The following is a 15,574-nucleotide window of genomic DNA, read 5'->3' as shown; positions in this document are numbered from 1 at the left end:
TCTTCTGGGGGCACTAAATGGAATCCAGGAGATTCCCAGGTCTTGGCTGAGACTTGACCCGCGCTAACCTCAGATTGGATAAGACTGTGCTTGTCCCTTCTCCAGCGATGGGAACACTATCAAAGCTGAACAGGCTGGACTCTGAGACAGTCATCATCCTTGTGGGCATTGCCTCAGGCTCAGTGGAATTCCCAGGAAGCTCAGTGAGGGGGTGGAGGTCTGCACACAGACCAAGAGCACCTGATACGGAGTCAGCAGACACACAGTTTCAAGCAGAAGATTGTTTTTAATCAAGTGAAATCTTAAGCAGAATCATAACACGCAAAACACGAGCGAGGAGCTACTCTGATCTGATTGAAGTGGGGCGTCCAGAGGTCACAGCCCATCTTCCTGGCTTCCTGTCACGGAGGCCTCTGGGGCGTCTCCACAGAACCTTGGTGCTCTGCGAAGCAACTGTAACCTCAGGATATCTGAACTAAAGAGCGCCAAAGGTCCCAGACAGCTTAGATACATTTCCCAGGGCTACGCCATCAGCTGAGGCCAGCGGGCCTTTCTTTCCATTTCCTCCTTGTTTCAGTGACGTAAGACCAGAACATGATGCTGGTTACCTGATTTGGGGGGCGTCTTTGCATGGGACAAGGTGATCTGCTGAACAGTTCAAATCATTTATTGTCAAACCAAACAGACCACCCTCAGGCCTTTAGGACTGCTGGGGTCCTGGGAACCTCAGGGAGCACTGTGCTTGATCCGGACCTTCTTCGGTTTGATGTTCATGCGTTTCCACACTTCAGCCGTTGTGCGGTCTGCTTTGGTGACCCCACTGAAGTCGAATGTGGTGATATGGGGCAGGGTACACAGCACATATTGCCTGTGGGGAAGACTCAGGCTGGGGGCCAGCCCCCCTTGTAGGACCCCTTTCCCCCTCCACCAGTCACTCCTGTCTCCCCTGACTGCAAGGAATGGAGGGCCTTGAGTAGAGTTTGGAGGACACTGGATTTATCCTGATTGGCAAGCAAGAAATGCCTAAAGCCTTCTACTCCCTTCCCCGGTCCAAGCAGAGCAGAAGGATGGTGTTGGGTTTCTAACCCCTGCTCTCCTTGTTTCCCTTACGGGGGCCCAGCCAGAGCCCACATCCAGGGTGAGGGACTCACCTATACCCCTTCTCCTCTTCAATGGGGTTTCCATGCAGGGTCAGGCTCCGGAGCCGAGGGAGGGCAGCCAGCTTGTTCACTTCTCCAAGGCGCTGGATGCTGTTGCCATGGAGATAGAGGACACTCAGGTTGAAGAAAGTTGTCAGGACCTGTTGGGAAAGGAGACTGGAAGCTAGACTGGAGAAAGCCCTGTATCTGTGCTCAGGACTGACGGGTGGCCAAAAAGGAAGAGTTTGGGGAAAAACTTGTCACCCTCACAGCCATGCTGGATTGAGATTGACTTTAGCATTTCATTTACCTTTGAAGGGGTTCAGGGGCACTACACTGACAGCACTGTGATCCAAGGGGCAGGAAGTATGGCCCTGGGTCCCACCACTGCCACTGACTTGCCAGGCGCCTGTGTGCTTTCCTGGAGCCTTAGCTGTCCCTTCACTGAAGACCATTCCAGCTTTAGTGTTCTAAGATTCTGTCACAACAGGGGACAGCACCTTGCTAGGTACATCAGAGCTTCTAAAAGAACAGTTAAATTGAGATCCCTGCACCTAGGGAAGTTTCCAAATCCTACGATAGCTCCTGTCTTTCCTAACAGAACTTGGATGAAAAGGGGCCAGTTTTGTTTGTTCCTTAGTATTTAGCCTGAGTTCATGGAAAGTAACTGCTGTTCTTTTAGTGACTACCTCTATTGAAGAACTTGGCACAAAACACAGTGGGTGCCTAGTAAGCTACAGTTTTACTTTAGTCTCCTGTGCGAAGGCTTGCTGTATGCTGGTTGCTTTTCATATGTTTTCGTTTAATCCTCACAAATGTTTATAGTGCTGGCCTATTTATCCCCATTTTTCAGATAGGAAGGTTGAGGTTTTCAAAGGTTAGGAGCTTACCCAAGGTCATAAAGTCAGTAAGAGGCAAATCTAAGAGTTGAACCTATAACTGTGTGAGCCCACAGCCGTATGCTTTGCATAGGACCATGCAGCGTCACTACCTCCTTGACAACGTGGGAGGTGGGGAGACTGGGGGCTGGACAAGGTGGCTTCAGGCCTGCCCTGACTGGACTCACAGGATCAATGGAAGTCAGGTCATTGAAGGACAGGTCGATCCAGGCCAGGTTCTCTGGATGCTCCAGGAGCTGTGAAACCGCATGGCTGAAGTCTCTCAAGTCAGTGAGGACATTGTTGTTTAGCCACAGGGACTGGGTCATTGACTTCCCCGACTTCGCATGCCTTACTGGTCGTAGCCCTGTCCGGGGTTCCTCGCTTAGCAGATCTGTGGGCACAGAGTGAACTTTGGGTATGTTATCTTTGCTTTTCTGGCTCTGGGGGTGGGAAGGGACAGAGCTGGGAGGATTTGTAGCTAGAGGAGCTGGCAAGGCCATAACCCCATGCTTGTGTCTTGTGCAGTTGCATGCACTGTCCCACAGGCAGTTAGAGGGAGCTTAGATTAAGAGCCAAAGACTTCCCATCCCAGGCTCTTGGTTTGGGTCACATGCCCATGTCGACTGTCATTAGGTTCTCTGTATACCACTCCTGTGTGGGAATTGGAGGGAGGCACATTTTATAGATGAGGAAACCAAGAACAGGAGATGTTGGACCTGAGCCAAGATGCTAAAGCACAAAATCCAGAGTTAGCCACCAGCAGACCCTATAGAGTTTCACTTCAGTGTTAACACACTCTGGATGTCCTCCCCTTCTGTTAATAGTAACTATGTGCGTCATACTGGACATACAATGGTGAACAAAATGAGTGAGAGGCTCTGTACGGTAATAGAGCAGGGGTAAAGCAGGTGTTTGTGTCTTGGAGGTGGTCATGTGGGCAGAATGAAAGCAAAACAGTCAATATAATATGATAAATGCTCTTTAAATTGTGGAAGCACAGGAGAGGGGCTCCTAACCCAGTCTGAGAGCTCAGGGAAGTTTCCCAGGGAAGGCCGAGACTGAGCTGGATATCTCAGTGGGTTAGGAGACATTAATCAGTCAAAGAAGAGTGGAAAAGGTGAGAAGAGCACTAGCAAAGGCACAGAGGTATAGGATGGCATGGGCACACACATATGTGCTGTGCAAGGGGGCAAGGAGGGGAGAGGAGGCAAGGAGCCTTGAAGACCAGGTTGAGTGTCTTAGACTTTATCCTGTAGGAGGTGGGAAGCCACTGGGGGGTTGAAAGCAAAGGACATGATTCACAGCTTTCAGAAATGAGAGATCGTTCTGAAGCTTCCAGGATGAGGGGACACACAGCATGACTTGACAGTTGACTAGATGTAAGGGTAGAATAATATTCAAGGGTGTCATTCAGTTTCTTGGTATTTGGGGAAATGTCAGTCCTATGGGCCAATGTGGGAGGAAAAGGAGAAGCATGGTTGGGAAGATGGGAGTTCGGGCTTGGCTTTGGCATGTCTGAGGTTCCTCTAGTACAGGAAAGAGGAGCAGCCAAGTAAGCAGTTGGATACAAAAGTCTAAAGCTCAGGAGACACAGACTTGAGAATCATTAGCATAGACTGTATACAGGTTAGTAAAATAGATGAGATTGTTCAAGCAGAGTGAGGGGAGAGGGGGAAGGAGAGAGGAAGAGCGGGGGGAGGTTCCATTTAAAGAAGTCAGTGAGTCACCAGGGCAGGGTAGGGAGAACCAGGACAGGATAGTTTTAAAGATGCTCAGGGAATGCATAGTCTGTAGGAGTTTCAGGGAAATAAACTGAAAAGTAATTTTGGCAACTCAAAATTGTTGAGGGTTGTCTCAATGAAATGACAAGGACCTGGCGGCAAGCTAGACTGGAGTGAGTTCAGGAGAAAATGAAAGGTAAGGAATTATAAACAGGTGGTATAAACACCTCAGAAAGTTTGGCTGAGGAGAGTTGGAAATAGGGCAATCTTTTTTTTTAAGAGCGATCTTAGAACCCATCTGTATGGACCCTTTCCCTTCTTTTTTTTTTTTCAACAAATAAGGTCTAGGGAGAGAATAGGCTCTGCCCAAGCTCACAGACTTGTCAGTGGCAGAGCCAGAACCCCTCATCAGTGCAGCTGAGGGGATTAGAGGTTCCCTGTTTTTCCTATTATGCCTTTGGTTACTTGTCTAAAGCTGCCTCCCAGAAAGGAAATATTTAGTATTTTCTGAACTTGTCAGCTTGTCTTCAACCTCCCCTCAGCTCTGACTGGACACACTTCTCTTCCACCCCTACACAACTTGAACTCAGCTGCAGGTCAGGCAGCATCCACCAGATGGCTCTCTGTCTTAGTCCTGGAATGAGCACAACCCACAGGTGGGGCCTGAGGGTCGGGGGAGGTGGCAGGAGGGTCCTGTCCTGGAGGAGAGTACCCTAGCTCATGAATAAACTAATCCTGACCCCCTGCCTCACATCTCCTGACTTCGAACCCTGAGATGAAAGAGGAGTAAAAGTTAAGATCAAAATAAACCTGCATATGGACTAGTCTTCAGTCTGATGAGGCAGTGGCTTGGGAATACCACCAAGCATGGGGCGATCCCTAGCTCAGGGGGAGCCCCTGGGGATGGCATTTCCTAAAACTTGAGGCTGCCTGGGGTTGCTGTTATCACAGGTGGAGGAGGGAGTCCAGGTTGCTATGGTTACTGAGACTCAGACTTCATCACAGCACTGCATTGCCCAAGGATCAGTCAAAGCTGCCCTGTTCAGAGTAGGCCAAGACAGGGCTGGAAAGTGGACCAAAATGCCAACATTCAAAGAACTGAGGATTGTCTAGCTCCAGGATGATCTGAGGAAAACATAATCTGTCTTCATATCTCCTGAAGGGCTGTGCAACTTTCCCCATGTGTCCCCAGAGGGCAGGAGTTAGTCTGATGTGAAGAACTTCTGTATGTCATTGCTCACCCTGGAATGGAAGGGTTGGGAGGTGTGTGGTGTGGGACTCCCGAAACTGTGGGAGTAGTTAGAGGACTGTGCGTTGGAGGTGGTAGGCTGTTTGCCTTCTAAAGTCACTGTCATTTCGGATTCTGTGCTCCATATATTAATACAGGAAATTGTGTGCCAAGTTCCCCCAGACCACCCTGTCCTCTAACCCCAATTCTAAGTAAATACACCAAGTGCTCTGGAGAACCTGAGGCGAGATGGACCTCTCTGCTTCTCCCTTCCTCACTTAGCAAGAAGCACCATGCCTGGCATATGTGTACAGACCTGCACACAGATCCGTAGAAGTGCTTAATCATAGTTAGGTCCTCAATATTTAAGTACTGAATGAAAGACAGGGCATCTGGACAGATTATGTTTGGTGCTGTGGAGTTATCCTAGGTCATAGTAACCTCTCTCTCCTCATTCTGAGGACACAATGGAGGGCGGAACTACATCTCCCCACTCAGAGCTGGGAATCCCTAGGGTGGTAGGAGTCATGCTTCCTTCTTCCTCTGTCACCTCAGCTATCTTGTGCACAGCCATTATTTCAGCTAGAACCCTGTGGAACATGGACTCCCATCAGTCAGAACTGGTGGTGTGCATAAGAAAGGAAGATCACAGCCAGTGGGTGTGTGAGAGAACAGCAGGAGTTACTGTTGTGACTGATGTCAACGCAAGCTGTAAGTACCCTCAACCCAAACCCCAGTAGTATCCAGTATCCTTGATAACTATTCATCTGCTTCTTGAACTTTCTCTGATTACCTAAGAGAGACAACCAAAGCCAGGTAATGCGTCTAGGATAGGCCAGCCTGTGTTCTGTGAGGGCAGACATACTGATGTGTTTATGAGAGCAGATAACAAAGACAGAACTTCCCTGGGAAGAAGCATATTACCTTGAGAATATGATCTTGCTGAAGCCTTCCTCTGTCCCCTCCTGAGAAGTACTAACTACCCCCTTACAAACACACAAAGATAAAATGAGTGTGGGCAGTGCTGGAACATGCAATAAATATGGGTGATAATGGAATAAACTTGGATATGACTGGAATGAATATAAAATTTGTCAATAACTATTTTGACTGGAAACATGTCAGTTTGTTAGTAACAAGACCGTGCATGTTTCTACCGGTGATCAGGACAGGCTTGTGTCCTGAGACAGGAGAGTAGGTTCTGCCTGTTGACTGGGATGCTGAAGCAGCCTGTATTTTTCTTTCATTAGTCTCTTCTCTCCAAGTAAGAAATGGAGAATAAGACTATCAGCTGATAGACTAGCTCCCCAGTTTTCTTCCACTTGACTTTCCTGCTGTAGCCTGGATTCTTTTGAAGAGCATCAGTTACCCTAAAAGCCCCCTTGGTTCCTTTCAGATGTGCTTATTTTTTAAAATGCCAGGTTCTTCTACTCCCACCTCCCTACCCACTACTTCTCCCCAAAATGATGACAGAAATCCCATAGGCTTATGGGAAGAATCTCTTCAGGCTTTTAAATAAAAGGCTGGTTTCTCCCTAGGGACCACACCCAGCCTGCTGCCATGGTGAGTGGAGTGCTGTGCTCTGGGGGCTGACCTTGGGTCACGTGGATGCTTCGGAAGGAGTAGTCAAGAGGGGGCTCTTGCACCGCAGTGTTCATATAGTTCCGTTCGTTCATAGCTCAGGCCATCGTTTGTCAGGTGTGAGCATGGGCCCTGGGAATCCGGGTTCAGCCTGGGAGGACAGAGAAGGACTGGTGTTCGGCCCTCGGGTTTTCCCCAGAGCCCTCCACCCCAGGCTTGTGTGGCTGCATTTCTACTTGAAGATCCCAATCATGATTCCTCGCATTCGTAGGGCACTTCCTACTTCTCCGAGCACCTTCATATCCCTGAGAGTTCACTGACAGTTAAAACACCTTCTACTTTCCAGACGAAGAAACAGACCCCAGGGTGGAAGCACTTGCCCAAAGTTAAGCCAGTGAGTCAGCTGAGGACTGCCATCATAGTCTCCTGAATCCTACTCTGAGACCCTTCCTGCTGCTCCACGGTAGTTACCACAGAGGCTGTCTTGATACCTATCCTCTGGTGACATCAACTGGGCTATTCTGTTGCTTAACAAACCCCTGAGGGCCTGTAGTGGATTTGGTGTCTGCCAGCCCTTTACAGCCTGACACAGATGGGAATTTGCTACCTTCTCTACTTGTCTGTCGCCCCCCCACCCCCGTCATCTTTCGATCAAAAGACCTTACTTTCAGCTACATCCTGAATGTAGTTGTACATATATAAACACACGTACACATAAAACCAGAGTCTGCCTCACTCTCACTCACCTGTCACTGATGCGTGAAACTCCACCATTAGGGATTCACTCCTTTGGGTTCAGGGATTGTCCCCTGTTAAAATGGAAATACCCCCCTGAGAGGGGTGAACAGTATTACCGTCATTTACAATGTGGTGTGAATTGTCTTATCAGATCCTTTCCAATTTGTTGGCTCAAATAAAGCTGAGAATTTTCCCAGACTGGGCAGAGCTATGAGACCACCACTCGCCTGGGGTGGGAGAGCTGGCACACTTTGCCAGAGGGGGTTTGTATGTGGCACAAACACAAGGTAAATAGACTGACAAGCATGTGTCCCAATCAGCCTCCCCTTCTCACGCCGTCCACTGCTGTCACCATGGCAGTTACTCCCTCACTTGTTTTCCCAAAGGACTTGAGGTATTTTATGGTAATAACACGCTCATGGAAAAGGATGATTTGTAGAAAAGAGCTGTCCTGACAGAAATATAATGAACATCACAAATGCTGGCCATGTGTGTAGTTTTTTTCCCACATACATAATTTGAATTTTACTAGTAGCTGTATAAAGAAAAGTCAAAAGAAACAGGTGAAATTAGGTTTAGTAATTTATTTAACCCACTGTGTCCAAAATGTCATTTAACATATAATCAATATTAGAAATTGAGATACTTTACACTTACAGCACGTCCCAGCTGGAACAAGCTGCCTGTCAAGTGCTCAGCAGCCGCGTGTGAATACAGGCTACCATCCTGGACAGTATGGATGCAGAAAATGAAAACATGGAAGAGAAAGATGAGAAGCCAGAATAAAGGAAGTGAGAGAGATGTACCAGGGAATTAGAAAACTCTGCTTATCCCCGAAATTCCTGGAAGCTGAAGCAAAAGGGGAAAGCTTAGCATATGTGGTTCACATCATTTGATTCAAAGAAACAAATCATTTGTATGGAGAGACAATGAAATTCTCAAATGTTATTAAAATGGAATTTCTCTTAAAAACCACAGACCTGGTAGCTTGTAATTAAGCTTAAGCTTAATACAGTCCAGGTAAATTTGTTTTTTGGTGACTTAACATATGCAAGGATAGAGGTGAACAGGTTTAGAGGAATGGAAAGTGAATTTCTTCCTCTCAAAAAGCAGCAGCCTCAGGAATTCCCTGGTGGTCCAGTGGTTTCACTGCTGAAGGTGCAGGTTTGATCTCTGGTTGGGGAACTAAGATCCCACAAGCCGTGCAGTGCAGTCAAAAAATAAAATATATATAAAAAAGAGAGATCTGTGAGCACACAGGTTAGGAAAAAAAGCATTCTCAACTGAGTTTTGGGAAAGTGCTGGCTTGAGTCACTTGACAGCTGAATTGTCAAGTGTGGGATGGACCTGGTGGGCATGGGTTGTCGGGAGTTCTGCATCTTTGGATATCAAATCTACAGAAATGACAAAAAAACACTTTATTATTTTGTAGAAATAGCAGAAGGTGGCTTGTGTTCTCACCTAGACTTGAGGACCCACCACGAGTTTGATGCCTCTAAGACTGGATATTTTCTCAAAGTGAGTCCTGTGTTAGGACCCCAGAGTTCAGCCCTACAGGACATGGATTTTAGCTTACAGTATTTAAGGGCAGATTTTTTTTTTATCATTAGTCTCCTTGACCATCAGAGAACCTCAGTGGCATTCCAAAGGGCTTCTGAATTTGTGTAGCACCAGCTCCTGGTGCATTTTTCTGGAAGAGTTAGTATTAAAAAATGGAGCCCCAATAGTTGGATAAATCAGCCCATTGGAAAGGGTTATTAGTCTTCTCCATTTAAACAACAGCTCAGGCTGTGAACTAGTGTTGTGTCTACTTCATCATCTAATACAGGACCTGGCTTACGGAAATGTTTGTGGGAGGGATAAATTGAGACACTGCCAAACACAAGGATTTCTGTTTTGGGAGTGTTGATGCTAAACTGCTCTTTCTAACAATTGGCTTCAAGATTCAGCTGTTTGAGTCCACACCTCATTCACAGTAAGATATTTAATTCAATTCTTCAAACATTTGTTGAGTGCCTGCTGTTCTATGCCTGACCAGAAGGAATGAAGCCAAGATACAAATAATAGAACCCTGTCTGTCATGAGTACAAGAAGGCCTGCTGGGTGGCTATTGGTTGTAGAAAATCAGCCTGCATCCAGTTCTAAGAAACAGCTGCATACTTAGTGAATACTGTTGTATTTCAATACTCAGCTCTAGTGTACCCTCTTTGAAGACTTTCTTTCCAAATAAAATTGATCATTGTGTCCTGTATTAATTCCCTGGGTGAACCCTATCATGGTCTCCCCTGTCTTTTGCCCTCTGACTTTTAATAGTTCCATCCACTCTGATGCTTGGTTCAGCCATGTGACTTGCTTTAGCCAAAAGGATGCTGGTAAACATGAAGCAAACAGAAGCTTAAAGAGAGGACTTGCCCTCATGCTCTTTTGTCAGTGCCAAGAGAACACTGCTAGCCTGCTGGAGGGATACGAGAAACACATGTAGGTGAGATACATGATAAAAAGAGCCAGCGATCCCAGGTGAGGCCATCCTAGACTAGCCTATAGCCAGCCTACCCCAAGTCAAGATCAGGAGAGTCACCCAACCCACCCAACCCAAGGACTGTAGCCTACCAGGCTCCTCCATCTATGGGATTTTCCAGGCCAGAATACCGCAGTGGGTTGCCATTTCCTTCTCCAGGAGATCTTCCCAACCCAGGGACTGAACCCGGGTCTCCCACATTGTAGGCAGATGCTTTACCGTCTGAGCCACCAGGGAAATTACCCAACCCACATGTGACTGCAAACACATGAATGAGTCCAGCCAAGACCATATGAAACACATGGCTGACTCAGAGACCTGCGAGCAATAATAAATGTTTATTGTTTTGAGCCACCATGTTTTTGGATGGTTTGTTATGTAGCAATAGCTACCAGATACATGCTCCCACTGTACTTTGAAAAAAATTTCATCACAGCCTGTTTCCTCATCTGTAAAATGGAGAAAAACCCTGTCTTGAAAGCTGCTGTATGTCCTGTAACAGATGTTCAATAAATAAAACCGGTTGTTCTCTCTGTACTTGTAAGCTTGAGGACAGGGACAGAAAGATTTCTTTCTCTTTTCCCATCTTCCCACCTACCCTGCACTGAGCCTGAAGTGAAGTCCGACTCTTTGCGACCCTGTGGACTGTAGCCCACCAGGCTCCTCCGTCCATGGGATTCTCCAGGCAAGAATACTGGAGTGGGTTGCCATTTCCTTCTCCAGGGGATCTTCCTGACCCAAGGATCAAACCTGCATCTCCTGCATTGCAGGCAGATTCTTTGACTACTGAGCCACCAGGGAAGCCAGTGGTGGCAAGTAGTAAGTACTTAACAATATGTTAAACACTGTATCAGTGAATAATACTATAAAGGAGAGGGACACAAAGGTGCTATAATTGAGGGCTCTGAGCTGGTCTGGGCTCAGTCAGGGGAGCTATTCCTGAAGAAGTGATTGCAAGAAATCTGAAAGATAAATGCAAATAACTATGGCATAGGGAAAAGATGAACATTTCAGGAAGAGATAATAGCATGTGCAAAGGCTCTGTGGTGAGTGGTTTCTTGGAAATTTTGAAGACCTTAAAGAAGGCCATATAACGAGGGAGAACGGGAAGGAAATATATGGTTAGACTGGAGGTTGGAGAGATGGGCAGGAGCCAAGTTGCTGCTGCGGCTGCTAAGTCGCTTCAGTCGTGTCCGACTCTGTGTGACCTCATGGATAGCAGCTCACCAGGCTCCTCTGTCCATGGAATTCTCTAGGCAAGACTACTGGAGTGGGTTGCCATTTCCTTCCCTGGGAGCCAAGTTGAGATGTTGCCTAATGCTAAGAGCAGTAGGAAGCCCAAGGTATATTTTTAATTGGGAATGTTGTGGGGGAAGTGAACAATATCAGATTTGCATTTTGAAGGATTAGTCTGGTTGCAGCATGCAAAATGGCTGGTAGGGAAGGCAGGAAGGATGTGATGGGAGCTAGGACTAGAAAAAAAGATATTTAGAAGTAAAGTTGACAAGATTTTATAATGGATGGGAATGGAAGAGGTATTAAAGATAACTCTTGTTTTTTTGACCTCTGTAATGGTGGATACAGGTGAGACATTGGAAGAGATCCTGGCTTGGAGTACATAGAGATTATGAGTTCAGCTGAAGACATGTTTGGATGTCTTTGAAATATCTGAAGGAGCTGTTAAGGATGCAATTGGTTCTATAGATCTGGAGCTTGGGGAGGAGGTTGAGCAGGGTTGGAGATACATACTTGTGTACTGATGCATATAGGCAGTAAACAAAGATGTGGATAAGACAATTCAAGAGGAGAATCTAGAGTGAGGTGGGAAGTTAGCCTAGGACAAAGCATGAGGGAGCTTTAAGATAGTAAGTGAATCAATTACGGTCAGTTAGGAGTCAACCAGAAGCTAGCTAATAATCATGGCAGGACCAGACATGGGTGCCGTGTTAAGATTGTTTACTTCTTGTTTAGTTAAATCTGTTTAATTTCCATTGCCTTCAGTCTCTCTAGTTCCCTTTCTCCATTTAAACTTTCAAGGAAAGATCTGAAACTCATTCAGGGTGAAATGTCAATATCCCAATGTAGGCTATAAAAGGGTCTTTTGCCCCAGGGCAGTTAAACTACTTTGAATAAGTCCTTAAGCTAAAGAGGCTGTAGGCTCAAGGTAGAGACTTGGCTGGAAGACGGCAAACTGGGGTCTAGTCCTAGTTGTCACTGACTTGGTGTGTGGCCTCCGGCAAGTCACTACTCCTCTATAGGTTTCAGTTTTCCAATCTGTGATATGGGAATAAATATCCTTGGACTCACTAAGCTCAAAAGAAGACTGGATGTGAAAACACTAGGTAAGTCGCTAAATTTAAGAAACCTGTCACGAATACTGTTAAAAGGGATGAAGCTTTAACTGCAGAACTTGGAGAAGCAGACCACAGAGTAGTGTAGGGATAAAATATAATTTAAGGATAGAACCCCTAATAAATATGTGAGGGAAGATCCTGCTGACTCTCTGAAAAGGAGGCTCTACCCTGGGGTCTTCCTGCTTGGAAGGAAAGGGGCAGTTCAAGCCCCAGAAAGTTTCCTACCATCTCCAGAATTAGGGACTGTGATTTACTCTAATCCTACCCCCAGGCTTTGAAGAGTTAGTCGACCAGAGGAAAACCAACCCCACGTTTGACGGCGTTTCAGATCTCCCAGGATATGTCAGGGAGTTGAGACAGTAGTACTAGGGGAGGGATCCCATCTTTGTGACGGGGGAGGTTCAGGCCCCCATATCTGTCTGGGTATATTTCTCAGAATTCCCTTCCCTCCCCTCGCCCATCTATCCCACAAGGTTTGTGTCTTGTTCACTGTGAAAAGGAGAGGCAAAGGGGGTGGGGAGGTCTCAGGTTCCCAAGAAAGAAAGCTCTTAAGTCTTTCAGTGTGCCCCTCCCCTCTCCATAGAGTTCTTCTACCCTAGAGCAGGCTTCCTGTTTTCCCGCCCAACTCACCCGCGGTTGCTTCCCCTCCAGCCTCCGAGTCCACTACCTCACGGTTACTCAGCGCAACTCCATGGTAACTATTTACGTCACCACGTCCCCTCTAAGAGGCGTAGGCGCTGCCGCGATGCCTACTGGGAACTGTAGTTCCTCAAGGGAAGGGCTCCAAAGCCGCGGGTGGTGCTGGGACTTGTAGTTGTCTTTACACTCAAGCCGCCGGGCCAGGGTCCGGAAGTTGTGGCACCCTTTTCCCCTTTCTAGTGGCCCTCACACTTCCTTTCCCCGGGTCCTTCAGGCTGCTTGTGCGTGCGACGCCAGCCGACAGGGGCCAATCGCAGGGCGACGCGAGGGGGCGGGGCCATAGTTTAAACTAATTGTGCGCTCATAGCGCTGGCGCGGGCCCGAGAAGAAGGCGATCCTGGGGAAGTGAGAGTCGGAGCGGGAGCGCGCGGCCAGGTAATCGGCGCGGGCCCGCTACTAGCGTGCGGCTGGGGCGCCTGCAGGGATGCCCGAGTCTAAAAGAGGTGCTGAAGAGGCGGGTGCGGGCGGAAGGCCTCCTTCATAGGCGAGGCTGACTGGGGAGAGTCTTTCGAGGGTAAGGTTTGTAAGGAAAGGGCCTTGTCCGAGAGGGAGGTGCAGGGCGTGCTTAGGGGGAGGGTCTGTTTGGGGGCGTGGCCGTGGAATTGTGTCGGGGGGCGACGCGGGTGTGGGTAACGCAGGTTCCTGAAAGGAGTGTCGCCGAGGGTTCCTGTAGTGAGAAGTCTTCGCCTATTATTGCTAACATTAGTGGTAGTAGTAATAATAAACATTTTCTGAGGACCAACTACGTTTCAGACACCGTGCCACACCCTTTATACGGATCATCTTTTTAATATTCCTAACAGCTTTATTATAGTTTATTACAGATGGGCCGCCTGAGGTTTATGTTCAGCTTGGCCCCGGTTACATAGCTCGTGCTTGGTTGGCTATACCGGGGGTTTTTTGTGGGTTGAGTCTAAGTGAAGGGGAGGGATTGTGTTGGCTGTGCGGGTCGTCTTCGGCGAGTCAGTTTCTTTTGAGTCTCACTTTTTTCATATATAAACAATGAATTTACCTGCCTTATCTACTTTCCTGGGGTTATGAGGGTCAAATCAGGTGAGCTGTTTCTTGCAAGCATCTTGGAGAGTACACATTTTTGAGTATAAGTGATGTGACTGCTGTGAATATATGGGAAGCTAGAGGGAATGTTCAGATCAGGTAAGGCAGCCTTCAGCCTGCAGGGTTGAATGTGTTCCCTCCCTTCTGATCCTGTGTGGTATTGTCTTCTTCAGAGGAAGAAGCTCATACTTCTTTGTGAAAGCTGCCAAAGTACTCTCTTCTTGGCCCAAGTTCGAGCAAATGATGACTAATTATAAAGCCTGAATCCTAATCCATAGCCAAAAATTATACTCCCCCAAACTAGAAGATCTTAACCAAAAGCTCATGTAAGGGACATTTCTATTTAGAATGTTCTTTTTTTGAATTTGTGGAATATGGAAGTGGAAAGAATGCCTTGAACTGAAACTCGAGTTCTAGAACTGTTAGGATGAGGGAAAGCCCTGCCACAGATGGCTAAACAGAGCTGATCAGGAAATGTTTTGGCAGCTTTGTCTAATGACTAAAACCCTACGGTCAGTAGGTATGTTGGAGGCCATTTATTTCAGCACAGTGTACATTAAACAGACTCAAAATGAGCATTTCCAAGAATGAGACCATCCCCAAATGTTAGAACAATTCTAATAAATAGCATAGTTTTGTGCTTTCAGTGGTTATTTCATTTTACCCATATATGTTTACTGTTTTTTTCAATCATTCTTTCTTGCATTTTATTCCTTCTTTTTCATCAAATAGAGGAATACATACTTATGATTTTTTTTTTTTGGACCATATTATGCAGCATGTCAGATCTTAGTTCTCCCACCAGGGATCAAACCCATGCTCCCTGCAATGGAAGTATGGTGCCCCAATCCTGGACTGCCACAGAATTCCCCCTTCAGATGTTTTCTTAGTGAGAGTCTGTTAGTGGTAAATACTCTGTTGGAAAATATCTTTACTTCCTTATCAATCTTGATTGATAGTTTAGCTGGGTATACTAGGCTTCCAGTTGTTTTACCCCCAGCACTTTGAAAGTATCATTTTACTGAAATTATGGCTTTTTGTTGTTAACTCTTGAGAACTGTGTTCACAATATAACTATTATTTTGTTGTATGTAACCTGCCTTTTTCTCTGGTTGTTTGTAAGATCCTCTTTTTTTGTCATTTGTGTTTTGCGGTTTCATTACATGTGTGGATTTAATTTTATTCTATTTGGGCTTATAGTGATGCCTCAATCTGAGGTTTCATACCTTTCAGTTTTCTAAAGATTCCCAGTCATTATCTCTTTATTTTAAAAAAATGTTGTTCCATCTGTCACCATACAAAGATGCTACATTATAGACTCTTTTCCCCACAGTGTACAGTTCATAACCCGTGACTCACTTATTTTGTTACTGGCAATTTGCACCTCTCAGTCTTCCTCACCTATTTTTTTAATCCCCTCATCCTGCTCCCTCATCAGCCACCTGTTTGTTCTCTGTATCTGTGAGTCTTCCTGTTTTGTTAGGTTTTTTTCATTTGATTTTTAGATTCCACGTGTAAGTGAAATTGTACAATATTTGTCTCTCTATGTCTAACTTATTTCACGCACCTAGTACATGTTATCACATGTACTCACCATCCATGTTGTCACAAATGGCGAAGTTTCATTCTGTTTTGTGGCAGAGTAATATTCCATTAGAT

General features: G+C 46.3%; 2 protein-coding genes across 7 annotated transcripts in view; one reads left to right on the top strand and one right to left on the bottom strand.

Moving 5' to 3' along the window:
* Nucleotides 1-266: 266 nt before the first annotated feature.
* LOC120876724 (leucine-rich repeat-containing protein 51) lies at nucleotides 267-12,991 on the bottom strand. 4 transcript variants are annotated; one of them, XM_040258738.1, is made up of 7 exons: nucleotides 12,791-12,970; nucleotides 7,297-7,381; nucleotides 6,564-6,701; nucleotides 2,374-2,411; nucleotides 2,206-2,274; nucleotides 1,152-1,300; nucleotides 267-868 (listed from the first exon to the last, which is right to left on the bottom strand). In XM_040258738.1, the coding sequence occupies exons 3-7, from the start codon at nucleotides 6,643-6,645 to the stop codon at nucleotides 727-729; spliced, it is 480 nt and encodes a 159-aa protein (XP_040114672.1). In that variant the 5' UTR covers nucleotides 6,646-6,701; nucleotides 7,297-7,381; nucleotides 12,791-12,970; the 3' UTR covers nucleotides 267-726. The 4 variants fall into 4 exon arrangements, with proteins under 4 accessions (XP_040114672.1, XP_040114673.1, XP_040114670.1 ...); XM_040258739.1 differs by lacking the exon at nucleotides 6,564-6,701 and having other exon boundaries at nucleotides 7,297-7,380; nucleotides 12,791-12,991; XM_040258736.1 differs by having other exon boundaries at nucleotides 2,206-2,411; nucleotides 12,791-12,892.
* Nucleotides 12,992-13,102: 111 nt separating this feature from the next.
* The window catches only part of NUMA1 (nuclear mitotic apparatus protein 1), a 69,479-nt gene continuing 67,007 nt past the window's right edge, over nucleotides 13,103-15,574 (top strand). For 2 of the 3 annotated variants that reach the window (XM_040258717.1, XM_040258718.1), the window contains exon 1: nucleotides 13,103-13,234. The gene's annotated coding sequence lies outside the window, so the exon portion shown is untranslated. Of the gene's footprint in view, nucleotides 13,374-15,574 lie in introns of all 3 variants that reach the window. The other variant, XM_040258721.1, reaches the window with a different exon arrangement.

The sequence above is a fragment of the Oryx dammah genome, unplaced genomic scaffold (assembly GCF_014754425.2).
Source record: "Oryx dammah isolate SB20612 unplaced genomic scaffold, SCBI_Odam_1.1 HiC_scaffold_17, whole genome shotgun sequence".
Lineage (NCBI taxonomy): Eukaryota > Metazoa > Chordata > Mammalia > Artiodactyla > Bovidae > Oryx > Oryx dammah.
This window is presented reverse-complemented; position numbering and strand designations above follow the sequence as displayed.

Excerpts from the sequence above, each read along its gene's own strand:
- LOC120876724 (XM_040258736.1), bottom strand. The coding sequence starts at position 6,645 with ATGAACGAACGGAACTATATGAACACTGCGGTGCAAGAGCCCCCTCTT. Across the intron at positions 2,412-6,563 it reads AAGCATCCACGTGACCCAAG|ATCTGCTAAGCGAGGAACCC; the intron begins GTCAGCCCCCAG and ends CTGTGCCCACAG. Across the intron at positions 869-1,151 it reads GAAGAGGAGAAGGGGTATAG|GCAATATGTGCTGTGTACCC; the intron begins GTGAGTCCCTCA and ends TCTTCCCCACAG.